General features: G+C 50.5%; 1 protein-coding gene and 1 long non-coding RNA gene across 41 annotated transcripts in view; one reads left to right on the plus strand and one right to left on the minus strand.

The window, feature by feature from the left end:
• Positions 1-19,592, minus strand: part of RBFOX1 (RNA binding fox-1 homolog 1) — a 2,206,955-nt gene that overhangs the window by 137,701 nt on the left and 2,049,662 nt on the right. For 35 of the 40 annotated variants that reach the window (XM_070063950.1, XM_070063952.1, XM_070063960.1 and 32 more), the window contains one exon: positions 2,169-2,312. In XM_070063950.1, the coding sequence (XP_069920051.1) occupies positions 2,169-2,312 (144 nt within the window). The remainder of the gene's footprint in view (positions 1-2,168; positions 2,313-19,592) is intronic. The other 5 variants (XM_070063945.1, XM_070063957.1, XM_070063949.1 and 2 more) reach the window with 1 other exon arrangement.
• LOC127491482 (uncharacterized) lies at positions 14,408-17,449 on the plus strand. The gene is made up of 3 exons (XR_007920192.2): positions 14,408-14,495; positions 15,575-15,990; positions 17,043-17,449. It is a non-coding gene; the product is annotated as an uncharacterized lncRNA (long non-coding RNA).

A 19,592-nucleotide genomic window follows, 5' to 3' on the forward strand; every position in this document is an offset into this window, starting at 1 on the left:
CCAAAAAAGTGGCTCTGAAGTCAGCTGACTTTGGTCACGGGTTGATAAGAGTCACTATATTTGGAAAAATCTTGCCCTGTGCCATCTGTCCCACCCCTGTGAGAACAGAGAGATTCAGATATAAAATGCACGCAGGACCCCTTCTCTATGATCTGTAGCTGTGGCTATTTTTTTTTTTTTTTTTTTTGGACAGGGAGAGTGGACAGTGAGAGAGAGAGAGAGAAAGGTCTTCCTTTGCCGTTGGTTCACCCTCCAATGGCCGCTGAGGCCGGCATGCTGCGGCCGGCGCACCGCACTGATCTGATGGCAGGAGCCAGGTACTTATCCTGGTCTCCCACGGGGTGCAGGGCCCAAGCACTTGGGCCATCCTCCACTGCACTCCTGGGCCACAGCAGAGAGCTGGCCTGGAAGAGGGGCAACCGGGACAGAATCCGGCGCCCCGACCGGGACTAGAACCCGGTGTGCTGGCACCACAAGGCGGAGGATTAGCCTAGTGAGCCACGGCGCCGGCCAGCTGTGGCTATTTTAATGCCACTCTGACTTAGCTGTGTAGCCTCAGGTAACTTTCAGGACAACCGAGAGGACCAGGGAGGAAAGAGCTCTCCTAGGGTGATGCAACTCAATGAGGGGCCTCATGAAGGAGCACCGGGATGGCCACTACTGCACCAGACGCAAAGCCAACACCTGCGGAACACCGGATGAGATGGACTCAGAAGCAACATAGCTGCCTAAGCTGACATGGCAAAGAGAAGATAACTCCTCTGGCTGCCTATCATTCCAACCTGGTCTCGCTGCTTTACACACACTTAACCTCGCCTCTACCTTTGCATGCTCTGCACTTTTCAAAGTCATCTTTGACCTGAGAGTGCCCGAGGGTACCTCGGTTCTGCAGGAGTTAGAGGGCTCAACGCAAGGTTATTACCAAATAAGAGAGATGAAAGTGCAGAAGCTGACCTTTTCCTCCGAAATGTCAGGATTCCAGCCTGGGTATCCTGAACATTAGGATGCTTGCGCTGCTTTGCTGTCAGATGCATACTCAATCAGCATCATGTGTGTCAGAAAGACGAAAGGTGCAAGCTAACCCCCAGATCGCAGGGCCCTTGGGCAGTGACCTCCTTCTTTCCTTTGGGGAATGACATCAACAGTGCCCAGAATAAGGCATTCCCCTTGAGAGTCCTTTTATTCCTTTTGTAATATTTGCCTCCACCCATAAACTCTTGGAAGAAGAGTCCCCAAGCAGCTCACCTTTGCTCTGACCCAATTGTTAAGGACGTAGTTCTTTTCACTGACTCAGAGACACCTGCCATTGCTGGGATGCCATGCACATCACACACACACACATGCACACACACACACACACACGATGGCTGCATTCACACAAACGAGTGGTAAGCAAGCCCTCTCACAGCTTCGTCCTTTAGTGGAACGGAGATCAAAGGAACGGCCAACTTCTCCCTTCCCAGGGAGGATAACGCAGACACTTTCTGGGAAAGGAATCGGGGTCAGATGCTATCATTCATTTTCTTGGGACGAGTGTCAGCTTTGGGTCTGGTTCTGGCTGTGTCTCCCTGGGGTGCCTAGGCAGGGCTGTGCTTCGTGGCATCTCTTTTCACGGAGCCCATCAGAACCTGCACTGCAGGGATCAAGTGAGACTTCAGAAAGGGTTTTTACTTTTGGTGCTGCTTGTTTTTATTCTGAACCCATCCGCTGGCAGAAATAGTTACTCCCTGCAAGTGCACCTGAAATCTCACTGCACGGTGCCTGGGAAAGAGCTGGGAGTGTGGGAAGATGTCACGACTCACTCTTCCAGCCGTCCTGGCTGCTGCAGCTACACTGACACTGTTTCTATCAGCTGGCACCTGGGCTCTCAGACCACAGAGGCTGCGTTTCAACAGTGTGTACACCAGCAGTGTGTTCTCTCGGACATTCAAATTCACTTACTAGCAGAAGACCATTTGGCAAGGTGAAGACGTGAACACAGACAATGCAACTTCTCCCCAAACCAAAACGAGACCCCAGCCCAGTACATCCACAGGCCAGGCTTTAAAATGCCTTTTCCCGATGTACGGCTCTTGCCTTAACACTGCGAATCCCATGAATTTACACGAGGACAAGTTAGCTCGAAGGACCCCAGGCCGGGCAGTGCAGAGGGGAAAGGCGCTACTTACACCAAACATTTGTCGGAGGTCTGGATCCCGGAAGCGGAAGGGGATGTTAGAGACATGCAGCCGCTTGGGCTGGGACTTGTTTTCCGTGTTTTCTGAAGGCTGGGTCTGGGGCTGGCCGTCCGTCGGTGCTGCGTCATCTGTCTGCTAAAAGAACAAGAGGAAAGCAAAGTGGCTCTGAGTAGACCCGAACACTCGGTTTCAAGGGCAGGAAAATTCCGGAACAAAGGCAGGAGGCACGAGAAGGAACTGTCGAGTCACTTGGTCATTCATTCATTCATTCCACAAGGTTATTTTTTTTTTCAACTTTTATTTAATAAATTTCCAAAGTACAACTTTTGAATTATAGTCGCTTTCCCCCATAACCTCCTTCCCACCTGCAACCATCCCATCTCCTGCTCCCTCTCCCATTCCATTCTTCATCATGATTCATTTTCAATTATCTTTATATACAGAAGATCAGCTTAGTATATATTAAGTAAAGATCTTGGTACCTCTCACGAAACTGGGGTTCAGCACTGAGCGCTAACTGACAAAAATCCCTTTCCTCATGGAGCAAGACTGTCACAAGGAAAGGCATAGATTTTTTTTTTTTTTAAATTTTTGAAAGGCAGAGTGGACAGTGAGAGAGAGAGACAGAGAGAAAGGTCTTCCTTTGCCGTTGGTTCACCCTCCAATGGCCGCCGCGCTGTGGCTGGCGCACCGTGCTGATCCAATGGCAGGAGCCAGGTGCTTCTCCTGGTCTCCCATGGGGTGCAGGGCCCAAGGACCTGGGCCATCCTCCACTGCACTCCCTGGCCACAGCAGAGAGCTGGCCTGGAAGAGGGGCAACCGGGACAGAATCCGGCGCCCCGACCGGGACTAGAACCTGGTGTGCCGGCGCCGCAAGGCGGAGGATTAGCCTGTTGAGCCACGGCGCCGGCGGAAAGGCATAGTTTTGAGCCCAGCAATAAACAAGGAATATAATTGAAAGAAAACGATGGAGAGAATAAATCCAGGCCAGAGAGCCTAGAGGTCCTGGGGCTGTGGCGTGCCAACCACACCAGGAAGAGGGCAAGCATCCTTAAAGGTAACACAGGGCATGTTCCTCAGCTGATGGGAATCGTAGGAGATGCCCACATAATTTTTGAGGCTGCACAGAACAAGTATTTTACAACGCAGTAAGAAATGAGAAGGCTTTTTGGCTCTCGTTAGTCCAAGTAATTAGCTAAGCGCTATTTTTGTTTTTATGGTTTTCACTTTTCGTTTCTTAATTGTCCAGAGCTGTTATGTTCGTGACACTTGACCACACCTGGCTGTTTGCATTTAAACGACTTAAAATTAAATCAAATACAAAGTTTGGCTTCCATTTGCTGCATTTTGAGTTTGTAGTTAGTTCATCACCACAAAAAATTCCACTGGGCTCTTGGCATAGACAACGTAACATCATTAGCCTAACTCATTCCTCTCCCCAGCATCCCGCCCGCTCAAGATACACACAAGCAGTCCAGACACTGTGATAGTAGACTGACTTCCAGAAACACTCGGGCTGCAGGAGAAAAGTTACCGCAACATCCCGCGTCACCATGGCCATTGCTTCAGATGCTCTTTTCAAATACTTTCTCTGCAATTAGCATATGCTGCCTCTAGGTGGCGATAGATGCGTCCAGTTCACAATCCCGCTTCTTCGAAACTATGACGGAGATCCCGTGTCCAAGCCCGTTCAAGTCAAGAGCAAGGGCTGCCCCTCACCTACTTATAGACAAATTTTGTCTATATTGTGCACAGACAACCTACTGTCCATATATGTGTAGAGGCCAACTTAGAAATAAATACGTGACTGGAGCCAAACTATCCATGCAAGCAGTCAGATGTCAATCCATTAAGACGAGCAGGAGATGATCTCAAAGGTGGGATATCAAATACTCCAGTAACATGTGCTTCACTGGCACCTTGCTCCTCAACCCTGGTCTCTACTACATGGTGTCGTTGGAATGCTCCTTCCTAACACATCTGTGTTGCACTCGGAAGGCCAGACTTCCTGGTGGCTGCTAGCCTGGCCTTCCAAGCTCATCTGCTATCCAAAGCCCTGCGAGATGACTTTGTCAACTTTCAAGACCACGTCATGATGACAACCACAATGACGTACTGGGTCACGTTGTCTGTGCCGTTGCACTGAACGGGAAGGAAGATGGCGATAGCTCTATTCACTGGAAGATGAGAAACACCTTGTAAGGTTTTATGAAACTGAATGCAATAATGTGCACCACACTGGCGGAGTTCTTGGCACGTAGTATATGTTCAATGAACACAAAGTAATGGATTTTTCAGAGTGATTATCAGTTTCTTTAAAATATTCAATTAAGAGTGAACTGATTTGGGGAAGCATAAAGGAAGGTCCTATTTATTTACTAAGCACATCCCTACTGAGCACCTACTGTGTGCTCGACTCAGAAGTCACATGCGGCTCCCAGTTTAGTGGACCAGAAAGTAGAAGAAGAAGAGAACGGTAATACAGAGTGTCACACACTGCAATGAGACAGTCGAGACACACAGCCCAGCTGGAAGTTCAGCTGGGCTTGGCAGGTCTGCAGTCACCTTCTACGTGGGAGAGGTCACAGGACAGAGCTGACGGCACGGTGTCTGCCAAGACACGGTACAGCAGGTGCAACATGCAGGATGTGCAACGGTGCTCTGGATTCAGGGTGGTACGTCTGGGCTGTAGCGCCCCTCAGTGGTGGGTGGTGGATAGCACGTACAAAGGAAGAATCAGAGAGCACATGACCAGACCCAGGGCCTGGGTGGCTAAGAGCCCTGTGCACAAAGCTATAGGCTCCACCTCACCCTAAAAACTAGGAGGGGCCACTTAAGGCTCCCAGCTGGTGCGAGCAGCACATGGCGTCAGCGCTCCGAAGTCTGTTCAACAGGGGCTGGCTTGCTAACCGAATCAATGAATCATCAGTGCATGGATAAACAAACCAAGACATCAACAATCAACTTTGCTGTCTTCATGGGATACCCCAAGAACAATATGATAACACGCGACCCACACAGAGCAGGATCTACGCTTTCCCTACTGGTAATGTCCATCTGGTTCCATGTCTACCACGGAGCGATGAACTTGAATGACCAGACCACCACTTTTGATGGGGATTGGGGTTTTACTACGGTGCCACAAGCCTCTAGGTTTGTAGAAGCAGCAGCTAAGGAACCCACTTCTGGCACATTTTTCCATCCTGTTAGAAGTTGCGGCTGCAATACAGAATCAAAACGAGCTCCCTCCCACCCCCAAGAAGGAGACTTAGACTCGGATTTGTGCACAACTGTTGGATGTTTCAGTTTAATAAACCTAATTAGGAATTACAGAGATTATGATTAAACATATTAAATGATTAATAGCATTACGCCGCTCATGTGAAAATTAAAATTAATCATCTCTAGTCAAACAGGACTTTGGAGAAATCTCTGTGTTGTTTCTTTTGATAAAAACATACAACGCTCAATTAATCATTTTGTAGTGTGTGTGTATATACAATGCCTGTAAATTGTTATGTAGGAATACCTGTGTGTTAAAAATAATTTTTAAGGAAACACATCAAAAACGTGAACATAAAAGCATTTCTGTCGACTGTGGGTGTGAGGAAAGGGAAGGAGTATTCAGATGCACAGGTTGAGAGGAGATCTCTGTCAAACTGAGCACGCCTGTTTGCATGCTGACGTGGCCTACAGAACCAGGGTTTCTGGACCGCACAGCCCCGCGTGTGAGCCTGTCTCCAGATCTGCTCATGTCAGGCAGGTAACTCTCCCTGTCTGAGCCTCGGCTTCCCTTCTGTAAAAGGCCGGTCATGGACTAGACGGTGACCTCGAGATGGCAGTGAGAACCAAACGCACCAGGAGGGGGAGGAAGCAGTCACTGCGGGGCCTGGTTCTCACGGACTCTCCCAGGCCAGCGAGCTCGGGCTCCTCCCCGCTGTCTGGGAACTCTCGTGGCAAATGCACTCAGACCACGACTGCATTTTGTGCCTCTGGATTAGCATCCTGACACTAACCCGCGGGCTGATGGCAACGGAACTGTCCTCTCTCAAAATCAAGGTGCAGGTGGGGCCACACTCCCTCGGGGGAGACACGGCCCGGCCTCTCTCAGCTTCTGGTGGCTCCGGGTGTTCCAGGGCGTGGGGCTGTGCTGCTCCCTCCTGCCTCTGCCTCCATCTCTGAGCGGCCTGTTCTCTCTGTGTCTCTGACCCCCATCTCCTTCTGCCTCCTTCCTGATAGGGACTGCACCTGCTGGACGTAGCAGAACCAGTCCCCATTCCATGGCGATCTTGTCCTGAGACCCTCATGACCGCTGTCAAGATGTCGTCATTCCTAAGTGAGGTCACATCCATTCAGTTCGTGGAGCTTGGCTTACGGATGTATTGTTGGAAGTCACTTCTCAATCCACTTCAGTCCCCCAGAACACAAACAATTCCAGAGTGCACACAGCAAGAGGGGCTGTGGGCAAGGAACTGACGCATCGTCTTCCGCTGCAGGCAGCATGAAGCTCTCAATGGGAGCTGGCCTCAGACCAGGGCCCTTCCAGGGCCACCTCAGGCTCACCTCATGTGTCAGCAGGGGCCATCTTTTTAAGATTTATTTACTCATTTGAAAGTCAGAGTTACCCAGTGAGAGAAGGAGAGGCAGAGAGAGAGAGAGAGAGAGAGAGTGAGTCAGTCTTCCATCCACTGGTTCACTCCTCAATTGGCCGCAAAGGCCGGAGCTACACCGAAACCGAGCCAAGAGCCACCTCCAGGTCTCCCACATGGGTGCAGGGGCCCAAGGACTTGGGCCATCTTCTACTGCTTTCCCAGGCCACAGCAGAGAGCTGGATCGGAAGGGGAGCAGCCAGGACCCGAACCTGCACCCATATGGGATGCTGAAACTGTAGGCAGCGGCTTAACCCGCTATGCCACAGCACCGGCCCCAGCAGGGTTCATCTTAACCAGGCCCCAAACTCAGAAGCTACTCCCATCTTCCCTTGGTGATTGGCCTAGGCTCCTAACCTGCTTCTCTGTCCTTGGGCCCGGATGCGGCGATGCCCAAGAGGCTCCTGGAAGCTTACGGCAAAGGCCCACAGTGAAATTTCTAAGGAGGAAGAAAACCACCGTAAAGCAACCGTGAAACTTGGAAGAAAACTAAACATCTAGAATGCATCTTCCTGAAGGGCAATGATACCCAAGGCTGGTGCTGTGCAGGCTCCCTGGGAATCAAATGCTAAAGAACTCCTGAATTGTCAGAGTTGTTTTTTTATGATATGTTTGCTTTATAACGAGATCGATCTGAACTGGAAGTGCACCTGTCACCATGCGTGGCAGATGAGAAGACGGAACGCAGCTACCCAGCAGAGTCAGGCTGGTCCACTCACTCGGAGTGGAGGACGGGGAGAATGCTCAATCGAGAACGGAGGGTCTGAGTTGCAGTGTACAGAGGCTGGGGGGGTGGGTGGTGGTGGGGTCCTCTCTCTCTCAGCCTGCAGTCTGGGCCTTCATCCAGGTCCGTGAGGTTCTGTGTGTTCCGGCCAGAGCGTCTCCTTCCTTGCCGTCCGCAGCTCTCCCTGCTCACAAGCCTCTTTCTCTTCCTAAGACACACTCAGCAGGCTTCCCCCTCAGCCTCCTCACTTGCTGTTCCCTAGGGCTGGAAGGCTGTTGCTTTGGATGCCCGCACGGCTTGCCCTCTTGCCAATACGGTCTCTGTCCAGACCTCAGCCTGGCGGGGAAACCTTTCCTGGCCCCAGAATCTCAAGCAGCTCTGCATCGGCCTGCTCACTGCTTCACGGCACTCATCCCTTCTTCACTGATGCTACCACAACCCTCGTATCCACAGCTGATGTCTGTCACGAGCCCTGCTGGACGCCTGCAACAGCAGATTGTACCAATCCACAAACGCAAGGCCTTTTCCATTGTGAATAAGCACAGTGTGTGTAACGGTCATCGTGGATTTCCGTACTTCCTTCTTTACCATTTCGTGGGCAGAAGATTCTTTGTTGTTGCAGATCTCCGCAACCTTAGCATGCCATCTTTACTTTCCTTGCCTACTTGAAAACTTCCACCTCTTCAGTTCAGAGAAGCACCCTGTAGTTTCTCTTGGGCATACCCAACATGCTGGCATCCCTACTCCTTCATTCAAGCCCATGATTAAGTCAAACTGTTGAAGACGAGAATTGCGGTACTGTGACAGTTGATCTGGTAACTAACTGAGAGGGCTACTCAAAGACTACCAGGTGCATAGCGCATATGCTAGTTAACGTCTCGGGCAGGATGAAGTGGATGGCAAAACATCCCATCGTGCTGCTCAGAATGACATACAAGTTAAAGACTAGGAATTAGTTCTAGGAGTCGCCATGTGTGTTTTCACACCCCAGTTGACCATGGTAATGCAAACTGAGGAGGGTGACGCCATGACAAGGAGACACTCCTATGTCTGTCTCTTGGTCTGCACAGTGCTTGTCTCATTCGCCACGACGGACCTCCACAGGGGCAGGCTGCTTTCCTGCCCACTGGTCTGCTTCCTTCCTCAGGACAGCAGCACCTCGGGGAGGTGTGTTGGCAATATGCCAGGTTCCTTCCTGGGTGTGGGTGGGGCTACCTCGTACACTACAGGATATTTGGCCTCCACCCCATAGCCTGCCCTTGAGTTGGGGGAACCAAAAATATCTTCTGGGATTCCAACGTTCCCTTGGGGAGGCAAGATCCCACCAAGTGAAAAATGCCAATAAGTAGCTGTGGACCAGGTGGGAAGTTCTCAGTGTCCGTGGCCTTGCCATGAGAGTGATACAGCAACATCAATGCCATCTTTCTAGGTGTTAGTGTGCATCTCCATAAAATGACCAGTGTGCAGCTGTCTCGGACCCTTTCAAGTGGGAAAGTGACCTCAATGCCTCTGTAAACGTGTGAGTCCCATGCACCAACAGGGAGCACTGCGGTTATCATCATTACTATCAACAACCATCGGCAGTTCCTCTTCATCTCCTGGGTCCAGGCGGGCACGACTCCCACTGCCCAGTAAAGGCTGCAGAGCCCTGTGTGCCCAGGAAGCTCACTCGCCTCGAGCTCTCCGAACAAGCTCGCCAGGAGCACAGCGCCAGCTTCTACCTTGCCCTGGGTGAAGGCCCCGTTAGGAGGCGGGATGTGTGCCACGGCATTTTTCTTAATAAACAAACTCCCCAGGTATCGGTGCAGGTTATAAATGTTAAGAAAACTCCACCGGCACTTTAATCTCCTAAAGATCACTTAGTGCTTCCACAAAGACCTTAATAAAGAACCACAGGGCTCCCTCCGCTATAATCGTTCCTAATTCGATGAATAGCTCTGAGCAACCCAAGGCTAATCCTGGTGAAATTGGATTTTGATATCGACCAATCCAGGGACGCCTGTTTGCGAGACAGAATACGCACAGTCAGGTGGAAAAACGCACCTTTCTGATTCTGCTCCCCACCCCACCCAGAGCCTCCATAGCTACTGCCAACTCCGCCTGCACAGCCTCTGCTGCCCACAGCCAGGTAAGTGGGAGTGGAAGCGTAGGTAAGGCATGTTGATGCGTGGGAAAAACTCCCAGCCCATGACTGAATAGTCAGCTGCTTAAGGCCTTCTGAGTGTGAGCTCCCTCAGCTGCAGAGCTAGGATTAGAGATTCCACCCCAGGGTTGTCTGCAGTTGCTGCAGTGGGAGAGGCAAAGGTGGGAAGCGCAGACGTGGTGGGAACACCACGCAGCCGTTGGCAAGAATCAGAATCAGAGGGAGAGGAGAGATTTCGACATACAGTGCTGAGGGCAGGGAGGGAACAGCGATTAGAAATAAAACAAGAAATGATACAAATTTTTAAGAGAGAGAGAGAGATGACGAATGTGAGACAGCAGGCCCATCCATGGGTTCATTTCCCAAATGCCCTCCATGGCCAGGGCTGCTGAGCTGAGCCAAAGCCAGCCAGGTGCCAGGAATGCAATCCTCATCTCCCAGATGAGCAGCCGGCAATCAGTCACTGGAACCACAGCCGGTGCCTCAAGGTGTGCATCAGCAGAAAACTGGAATCGGGAATGGAGCTGGAACTCAACCCAGGTACTCGGACGTGAGACACGGACATCCCAACTGACCTCTTAGTCCCTAAGCCAAAGGCCTGCCCCAGGAATCATGTTTGATGGAAATGAAAAGCACACGTACTAGAAATCAGCACTAGACAGAGCTCAAGAATACTGACCAAGTAAGTAGTAAAAGGCAGCCCTGCCCAATAAAATAAAGCATAACTAATATAGATAATTTTAGAATTCCCAGAGGACTCATTGCAAAAGGAGAAAGAGGTATTAAGACATTTGAAAAATATACGTATTTTAACCTATTTTATAAAAATAATTATTCCAGAATGTCCTCACTATAATAGATAATTTACATTCTTTTTTTTTTCTTGGTACTCATTCTTCAAAATGTTGCTTTACACCTAGAGCTCATCACCTCCATATGGGCACTGAATTTTCAGGGGAAACATTGATCTACGTTAAGTTTTGAAAAAATGACAGCTGAAGACTCAAGAAAACCACAAAGGTTTCCAATAACCGAATCAAGTAACAGTGCTTACGTTTCAAGCTGAACCCAACTGAAAATGCAGTCCCTCAGCCTCTGGCCCCACTGCACGTGCCGAGTGGTGTGCGTGCCGCACGGTGGGAAAAATAAGACCCCTACAGACGTCTGTGTCATAATCCCAGGAAGGTGTGAGGAGGTCACTTCCCAGGACCAAGAGGTAATAAGATTGCAGAGAGAATTAAGGCTGATAATCACCAGACTGTAAAACAGATTATCCTGGATTAACCAGTGTGGGCCCAACATTATCACCGGTAGAAGGCAGAACTTGCAGGCAGAACAGCTCACAGCGGGAACGCTACCGTGTAAGACTCCACCACCATCTCTGGTTTGAAGACCCAGGAAGGGGCCATGAGCCCAACGATGGAAGAAGGAAAATGCCAGGAGATGGAGCCCAACGAGAGCCTTCAGAAACAAACAAATCGTGCAGGCTATGATAGCCATTCCACCTGACAGCTTGAATGACAGCATAACACAGTCATGTTATCAAAGGCACTAGGTGTGCGCTACTGCGATGCAGCAGTCAGAAAACCATCACGTTCCCTGACAGGGAGCCCAGGCACAGCACTTTTCCCTCACTGCACAGAGTTCTGTTCAGCAAAGCTTCTGAGCCTAGAGGGTCGGGTGGAGCAGAGTGGAGGGAGGATGGATTTAACAGGGAGGAAAGAAGACGGAGCTGGAGAGCAAGAGCCTTCCCTGGGGCTGCCGCCTGCAGTGCTGGCATCCCATATGGGTGCGGGTTCAAGTCCCAGCTGCTCCATTTCCCATCCAGCTCTCTGCTGTGGCCTGGGAAAGCAGCAGAAGACGGCCCAAGGCCTTGGGCCCCTGCACCCATGTGGGAGACCTGGAAGAGGCTCCTGGCTTCAGATCAGTGCAGCTCCGGCCATACGAACCAACTAGGGAGTGAACCAGTGGATGGAAGACCTCTCTTTCTGGGTAACTCTGATTTCAAATAAATAAATCTTAAAAAAAAAAAAAGGGCCTTCCCTAAAGCAATGATGCTGTCACTGGGCTCTGAAATGAGCAGTGTGATGAAGTCGACTCTCAACCAAGTTTCAAATAAAGTTTATAAAAAGCTTTGTTTTCATCTGCTCGGGAGGGAGGGAGGGAAAAGAAGAGGGGGAGGAGGGATGGGGGGAGGAGAGAGAGAGGAAAGGGATAGAAAAATAATAGGAAGAGGGGAAGAAGAACACAGAGAGAATATGAACATGTTACACCTGCTGGTTCACTCCCCAATTGTCTGCAACAGCCAGGGCCAGGAACTCTTCCAGGTCTGCCTTGTGGGTAGCAGCGGCCCAAGCCCTTGAGCCATCATCTGCTACCTCCCAGGGCACACATTAGCACAAAGCTGGATCTGAGGTGGAGGTGCTAGGACTCGACTCAGGCACTCCAACAGGGGGCACAGGCATCACAAGTGGCCGCTTAACCTGCCGTGCCTTGATGCCTGTCCCTCAAATAAGGATTCTGAATGAAATTCTTGGCTCCTGCAGGAATTAAAGATGGTACCTAGAGCATCTACAGTGTCAGATGGTTCCATTCAGAGGGGCTTTCAACAGTGGTGCTGGGTACTGTCCTGATTCCTGCTGTTACTCGGTGGTCCGCCTCCCCCCACCCCCCACATCTCTGTGTTCATGTACACACCTAAGGTTTCAGGAAGCTGTGGACCCATTCCCTGGGGGTGACACATGCTAAGCCTCTGAGTTTTGCAGGCGATTTTTCCAAGTCCACACAAGCCTGCTTCTGCCCTCGTTGTGAGTGGAGACCGGGGAGGGATTGCTGCACAGATGCTGAGCTCAGCCGTCCACTGACGGCTCAGAAGCAACGTGCGGGGCCTGCCGAGGGGTCTGCAAAGAGCACGCAAAGGAAAACCTCACGGAGGTCCCACCCTGAGCTGGCGTCTTGTTGCTGTCTCCCAACGTGGTCCACGGAGGTGCAGTGAGCAGCCGTGATCTGCTCACAGCCGCACAGCTGGGAGGTGGCCGTGTGGGACTCAATGCCCAAAGGCCAAGATGCTCTGCAGTCGAAAGACAGCCCTGGAGGGTAACTGCCAAGCATGCGCGCAGAGGAGCGAGGGTCACAGCAGCTCTGCGCTCAGAGCAGCGAGCTCACGGGGGAGGCCCCAGCACAGCCGCCCAGCCTGCCAGAAAGCACAGGAAACCAGACTGCTGCTGGAGCTTGCAGAGCCCTGAGCTGCCCTCCAGGGCCCCCCCGCCCCCCATCAACCACAGCTTCCTGATTTTGCTTTTGGAGGTTTGCTTATCTCCGTCTTTGGGAAATCTTAACACCCCAAAGTTAAACACCGCAGACAATGCATCTTTGTAACCCTCTACCATAGCGCGCAGTAGGCAGTCAGCAAATCCACGCGGAAAACCTCTGCAGGCTCAGCCCTCTCCTTTCTCCATGAGCACCCCCAATTCTGCTATCCAGGTAAGGAACCCCAGTGCCCAACAGGAGACGAAGACAGCCTGGCTTCCCTAGCCATCATCCTATTGGATTTCGGCAACTCCCCTCTCACCGGCACCAACTCTTCCCAGGGATAAATAAAAAGTGCTCTTCTGAGTAGCCAGCTGCTTCTCCCTCCCCCACCAATCAAGTTATTTCTCAGAGAGAAAAGCTTGTGAGTGTCTTCCAGGCATTATTTGATTAAGTTGACAATATTATGTGAGCGATGGTTGAGTACCCACTGCGATGTACTTTGGACCAAATTGATTTGTATAATGAACACTTGCTCTGTCTCTTCTTGCAGCCTGAATAGCGGTCTTGATTTAGCCAGTCATGCCGGGCACCGAGAGAATTTACAGGGTCCACGGTGCCTCTCTCTCTCTCTGCACAGCATAGCAGGGGCAGTGCATGGGCTGGCATAATTCAATACATTGTACTATAAGCTCAGAAAATAATATCACAGAGCTCTGCAATATACCTATGTGATTTGATTTGTAAACCTGATAAAAAAGCAATCGAGGAAAGTTCAGGGGGAAAATATATATGTTCTAAGCAAAAATGTAACCATACTGAATGTGTACAAAGAGCCACAGAATGGGGTGGGGGAGAAAAATCAGGCGTACTCAATCAACTTCATGCCTTGCATTAGACAATGGTGCCCACTCTCCATTTAAAACGAAGCGAGATGCTGAAAAGTTACTTTCCATTAAAAAATCACCATCCTAGGAAGCCCAGGGAATGTGAATTAAAACCCACGTTTCAGGCTTTCTCACAATCCTGCTTCCAAACGGGGGCCCCTGCCGACTTTGCCCAGCTTCCTGGCTTTTTTCATTTCAAGTCCGGAGGCAAACAAATAAGTTAATCACATAGCTTTGGATGTAGTTAATGCCTCATTCGCAGCTCGGCGGGGCAGATTCCACAGACAGGTGACACAGATTTAAGAAATACATCGCATTTCCCTCAATGCAAATACACTCCATGTTCTGCTCAATGATGAAGCCTCAGAAAGGGGAAGGCTGCAGGACACAGAAGGACTGACTGCAGATTCCTCAGCTGGTTCTGATTCTTGAGAAATATGGGATGAGCACGCACCCGGCCAAAAGTGCAGGGGCCATGCAGGTGTCTCTGCTAGTCGGCTCTGGCTGCTCCAGCAAAGCACCATGGGGAGGGGGGGGAGGGGCTTACCAACAGCCACTTCTCAACGTACTAGAGCCTGGGGGTCCTGATCAAGATGCCAGTCAGCTGGGGTCTCTGGAGGCTCTTTCTGGGCTGCATATGACTGCTTTCCTGCTGTGTCCTCTCAGGTCAGCCAGAAATTAACTCTAGTCTCTCCCCCTTCTTACAAGGATGCCAATCCCCTCCTGGGAACTGCACCAAGCCTCACCCCTGCCCCTAGTCCCCTTCTCCAGATGCCATCATGTGGTGGTGGTGGTGGTGGGGTGTTGGGGTTCCACATGTATTTGGGGTATAATGTAGCCCACAGTAGTGCTGCTGAAGCAGACAGCACAGACACCTGGGAGTATTAGGATGGATGTTTGTCCTGGAAGGGAACAGGGGGCTCAAAAGCGGGTGCTATGGGCAGGGTGCATTTGGCAAGGCACTTAGGCTGCTTCTTGGGATATCCGCGTTCCAGATCTGAGGCCCTGGGTTCAAGTCCTGGTTCCATTTCTGATTTCAGCTTCTCGGTAATGTGCACCCTGGGTGGTAGTGATGGTGCAAGTACTTGGGTCCTTGCCACCCACAAGGGAGATGCAGATGGAGGTCTGGGCTCCTGGCTTCTGCTCCTGCCTACCTCTGGATGCTGCAGGCATTTGGGGAATGAACCAGTGCATGGAAGATTGATTTTGGTCTCTCTCTCTCTCACACAACACACTCACACTTACACACAAACACACACATATTTTCTCTCTCTCTCCATTTCCCCCTTTGAAATAAATATAAGTTTTAAAACAGCTGTTCATTTATCCAATCACCCCAATATATTTATTATACACCTATTGAATTTGATACTTCAAAAAGTTCTTAGAAAAATGGAATTCAGTTTACTTAGGTGTCAAAGCTTTTCAAAACCTATGCAGAGTTTTTGAGTGACAGGCATTTTTCATGATCTTGTTGAAGAACCCCGCATGCATGAATTTCAAATGTTTTGCGCCAATATAAGTTGATCTTTTAATTCCATTTTCCACAATTTTTTTCAAGCACCTTCATGTATCAGGCAGATAATCCTGGGGACAGATACCTGCTTAGCAGAGGTCAGAATGACAAAACTACAGAAAGTACTCTTTCTCTAATTGTCCATGTTCCAAAGCTTTGACTTTTGGCTTTAGGAAAAAGAACTTTTTAAAATGTAGTAATGATAATAATTAACTATAAATGTTTACAGGCACTGGAACCAAACTATCTGGCTTTGATTCTCAGCTCCACTACTTCCTTGCTGTGTGACCTTGGGCAAGTTCATTAACTCCTCTGGATGACGCTTACTTGAGTTAGACAACAGGAACACCACCTGCACCTACTCCAAGTGAGTCATTACCCATGAGCACTCAGGGTGGCTTCCAGCCCACAGTGCCTGGCATTTAGAACCAAGCCTGACTCCCGGCTGCTGTTTACCAGTCCCTGGCTGAACGGCCACCGCTCTGCTAAGCTCTGTCACACAGTGCATTTCAGGACAGCACCCGATGAGCCGGAGAGGAAGAGTCTATGACTGCGTCCAGTTACGACAAAGGCACTGAAGTGGAGAGAGGCTGATGGAACCCCAGGCCACACAGGAGGCAGTGGGCGGAGTGGCCGGGAGCCTGGGTAAGCCCCTGGGTGGAGACCCTCAGTGACATCGAAGGAACACGCAGCACCTTCCTAATCTCTGGCTTAGACAAACTCAGCCCACATCATTTTAAGGCTTCCAGAGTCAACGACACCCAAACTCTCGCCCACTAGACGAGCAGGGGGCAGAGGGCATCCCCAGCCTCTGTGCGCCAACCTCTGTTGGGATCTGCAGGATCAGGGGCACGAAGCCCACCTGTGGGACCGACCTACTCTCTCAGGGTTGGGGCCCAGGAGAAGGGGCCAAGGACATCCAGCGGGACAGGAGGCTTCCCAGTAGTGGGCAGTACACCTGTGGTTTCTCTCTCATTCTCCTGGGGCTCAGTGCCGCTGGTGGCTTGCACGAGTGTGGTGGGGCCCGTGACGCTGGCATGCCTGGGTTACTTGGGCAGTGATCAGCCTCTGCTGTTGCCTCAAGTCCTAAGGCTTCGACGCAGCCGCCCAAGCAAGCTGAGTGTCCGCTCAGTGTCCACTTAGAATCCCTGTCCTCGCCCCTAACTTCCGGTTCTCTCAGAGCACAGACGGCAGGTGCCCTGACGCATCCTCCCCAACAGTTATTCTCCATCCTGTTGCTCTGGGTAACGCCGGCAACCCCCACTTTGCCAATCCTCAGGCGAGAAGCGGGTGTCAGCGACACCCATGCACTACTTTCAGAGCTGCATCCAGTTCTCCCAAGAACCCTGGCGCTGTCTTTCGCTTTGACAACCTTTTGTTCTGGAGCTCAGAGAGCTTTCAGCCTGAGGGAGGAGGCAGCCTCTCCTCTTGGGCGGGGGGCCTCCAACACCCCCCCCCCCGGAGAGGCTCCCTTGCCGCTTTCTTCCCCCCACCCCGTCTTCACGTCCTAGTTTTCTTTCATCCCCTGTCCCGCTCAGAAATCAAAGCCAACCTCAACATCGACTTAAAAAGAAAAGCATTTGAAAGTTTGGACAGAGCCTTCAGTTCCACCTAGCTCGGATGCTTTTTCTTATAACTTATTATGCAAGATTTAAATGCACCAAATGGCAATTCTAAACACTATGTTCATCTTCCAGGCCCCAGAAAACTGTTGAACGCACAATCCAGTTGCAGAAAACGGGTGGGCAATTGAAGATGGAACCGATCTCAGAAAACACCTGGACTTCCCTTACTGATGACTTCTCTCGTGGTGTGACTATACCAACAAAGACACAAGGGTTCCGCAGGGTTTGTTCCAGGACTAACAGGGTTTCTCTAGTGTACACCAAGACGTGTAGATGTCCTTCTCCATGAACACAGACACGGCTATTCACATGAATTTGGCAAAGAAACGTCACTGCTGAAAACTGACACGATTTCGCTTGTTTCTGAGCCCCAAATCCTGTTTGTCAGTAGGCTACTTTCTCCTGCTTGTTGAAGGAGGAGGGTGGGAAGTCTATGTTGGGAAATGGAAATACTAAGAAACCCACTCTGAAAACAGAAATCCCTGCATCTCCTTTCTGGTTTGATCTTTAGCTAGACAGGGCAGCAAAGTCTTCCTTAAAGAGTCACAAAGTCAGTAGTGGGGATTTGCGGGCCCTGATGCTTCTGACGGGTGATTAAGGGCAGCCACATGGGCTGGTGCTGTGGTGTAGTGGGCTAAGCCTCCGCCCACGGCCCCAGCATCCCAAACGGGCACCAGTTCGTGTCCCGCCTGCTCCTCTTCCAATCCAGCTCTCTGCTATGGCCTGGGAAACAGCAGAAGATGGCCCAAGTGTTTGGGCCCCTGCACCAGCACGAGAGACCTGGAACAATGTTCTGGCTGCTGGCTTCACATTGGCCCAGTTCCAGCCATTGTGGCCACTTGGGGAGTGAACCAGCAGATGGAAGACCTCTCTTTCTGGCTCTCCTTCTGTCTCTATGTCTCAAACACATAAATCTTTAAAAAAGGAAACCACAGCTACTATGTAAACAGACAGACCTAGACTGCAGCTGTGTCCCAATAAAACTTTATTTATAAAAGCAGACAGTGGGCTGTTTCGCCTGTGGGCTTTTTCTTTGTACCTAAAGGAACAAATCATCTGTGTCTACAGCGTTCCATTCAGCTACCATTTGAAGACCTCCTGCTTCCATAAAGAACATTGCAAGGACTGAAAGATAAAGGAGGAAGAAGACGACATTCCGAGGTCTTGGGACACTCTCAGTTCTAGGAGGGAAAAAGCGGATAAACCCTCACAGTGCAAGACAATGTGTGAGTTTTCTGATCGAAGGACCTCTGGATAAAAACTACAGTTGGATGGAAACGTCTTGGAGAAAGGATTATTCGGTAGCCATGTTATAGCAGAGTCCACAAGAAACCTTCCAATACGCCCATCACCTAACTCTTCAAAAGAGGAAGGTCACCTCCTACCACATTATGGAACTCATGGCGCTCTGAGAAGACAGTGAGGCTAAGGTGACGTGCTTTGGTCAGCGGACATGAGGCTCTGTTTCCCCACTTTGGAGACAGGAATGACAACACCTGCCCCTCTTGAACCACAGACACACAAATGAGATAACGCTCCCGAAAGCGCTCTGGCCATTTCAAGTTCTTGAACATCTGCAGTCCGTGTTTCCATTTTTCTAGGAAAGCCACATAAAGGCAAGACTTAGGGATGGACATCAAACCTAGTGGTTCAAGGGTCAGTCAGTACACTCCATCCCATATCCAAGTACCTGGGTTCAAGACCCACCTCCGGCTCTTGCTAATGCACGCCCTGGGAGGCTGCTGGTGACAGCGCAAGCAGCCGGGTTCCCGACACCCACGTGGAAGTTCTGATTGAACTCCTGGCTCCCAAGTGCAGTCCAGCCCAATGTGAACCTTTCATCTGGGGAATGAACCAGAGGACGGGAGCACCTGTCTCTCTTCCTTTCAAATAAAAATCTTTTTAGAGCAAGATTCGATCACAACAGGATGACAATATGAAAATCAATGTGACAACTCTAAGATTTTTAGTTAACGGGGTCCTTCCATTTAGGAGACTTCAAGTCAAGCCCGATTTTTGTCAGCTTCCTCACTACGTCATGTTTGCGGGGTTATTTACTGCAACTTGCGTCAGTACAGACACTGAGTTTGGTCTACCCTCAGTTGGGGGGTGGGGGGCAAGGATCTGGCCACCTTTACCAAGATGTGGTTCTGTGGCCTGAAATGCAGACAGGCTTGCCTTGCAGGTGAACACAGAGTTACAACCTCACCTCTAAGTCCCCTGTTGAACATGAAAACTTCTGGGCCCCACCCCAGAACTACATAATATTATGGACCCAAGCGGAATCTTTTGAATAATCCTCATGGATAACCGGTGCTATAGCCACTTTGCTGTCACTGCCTTTTACCCGAGGGAGACAACGGTGTGAGTTCACGTGCCCGGCGCCTGAACTGAGAAACCAAGTGGGAGTGGGCCCTCTGGTTCCCAGCTATTTGACCTTGGACATGCCTTCCACCTCGCAGCTTGAAGATGCAGATTTGTGAATTCATTCATTCAAAGGATATCGACTGACTACCTCCAATGAGACTAAAAACAAAAGACAGGCAGGATTAAAAGCACAATGTATGCGGAGTGCTTAGCGTGGCGGCTAGTGCTGCGTGAGCACGCGGTATCCATTAGTCA

Source organism: Oryctolagus cuniculus, chromosome 19 (assembly GCF_964237555.1).
Source record: "Oryctolagus cuniculus chromosome 19, mOryCun1.1, whole genome shotgun sequence".
NCBI lineage: Eukaryota > Metazoa > Chordata > Mammalia > Lagomorpha > Leporidae > Oryctolagus > Oryctolagus cuniculus.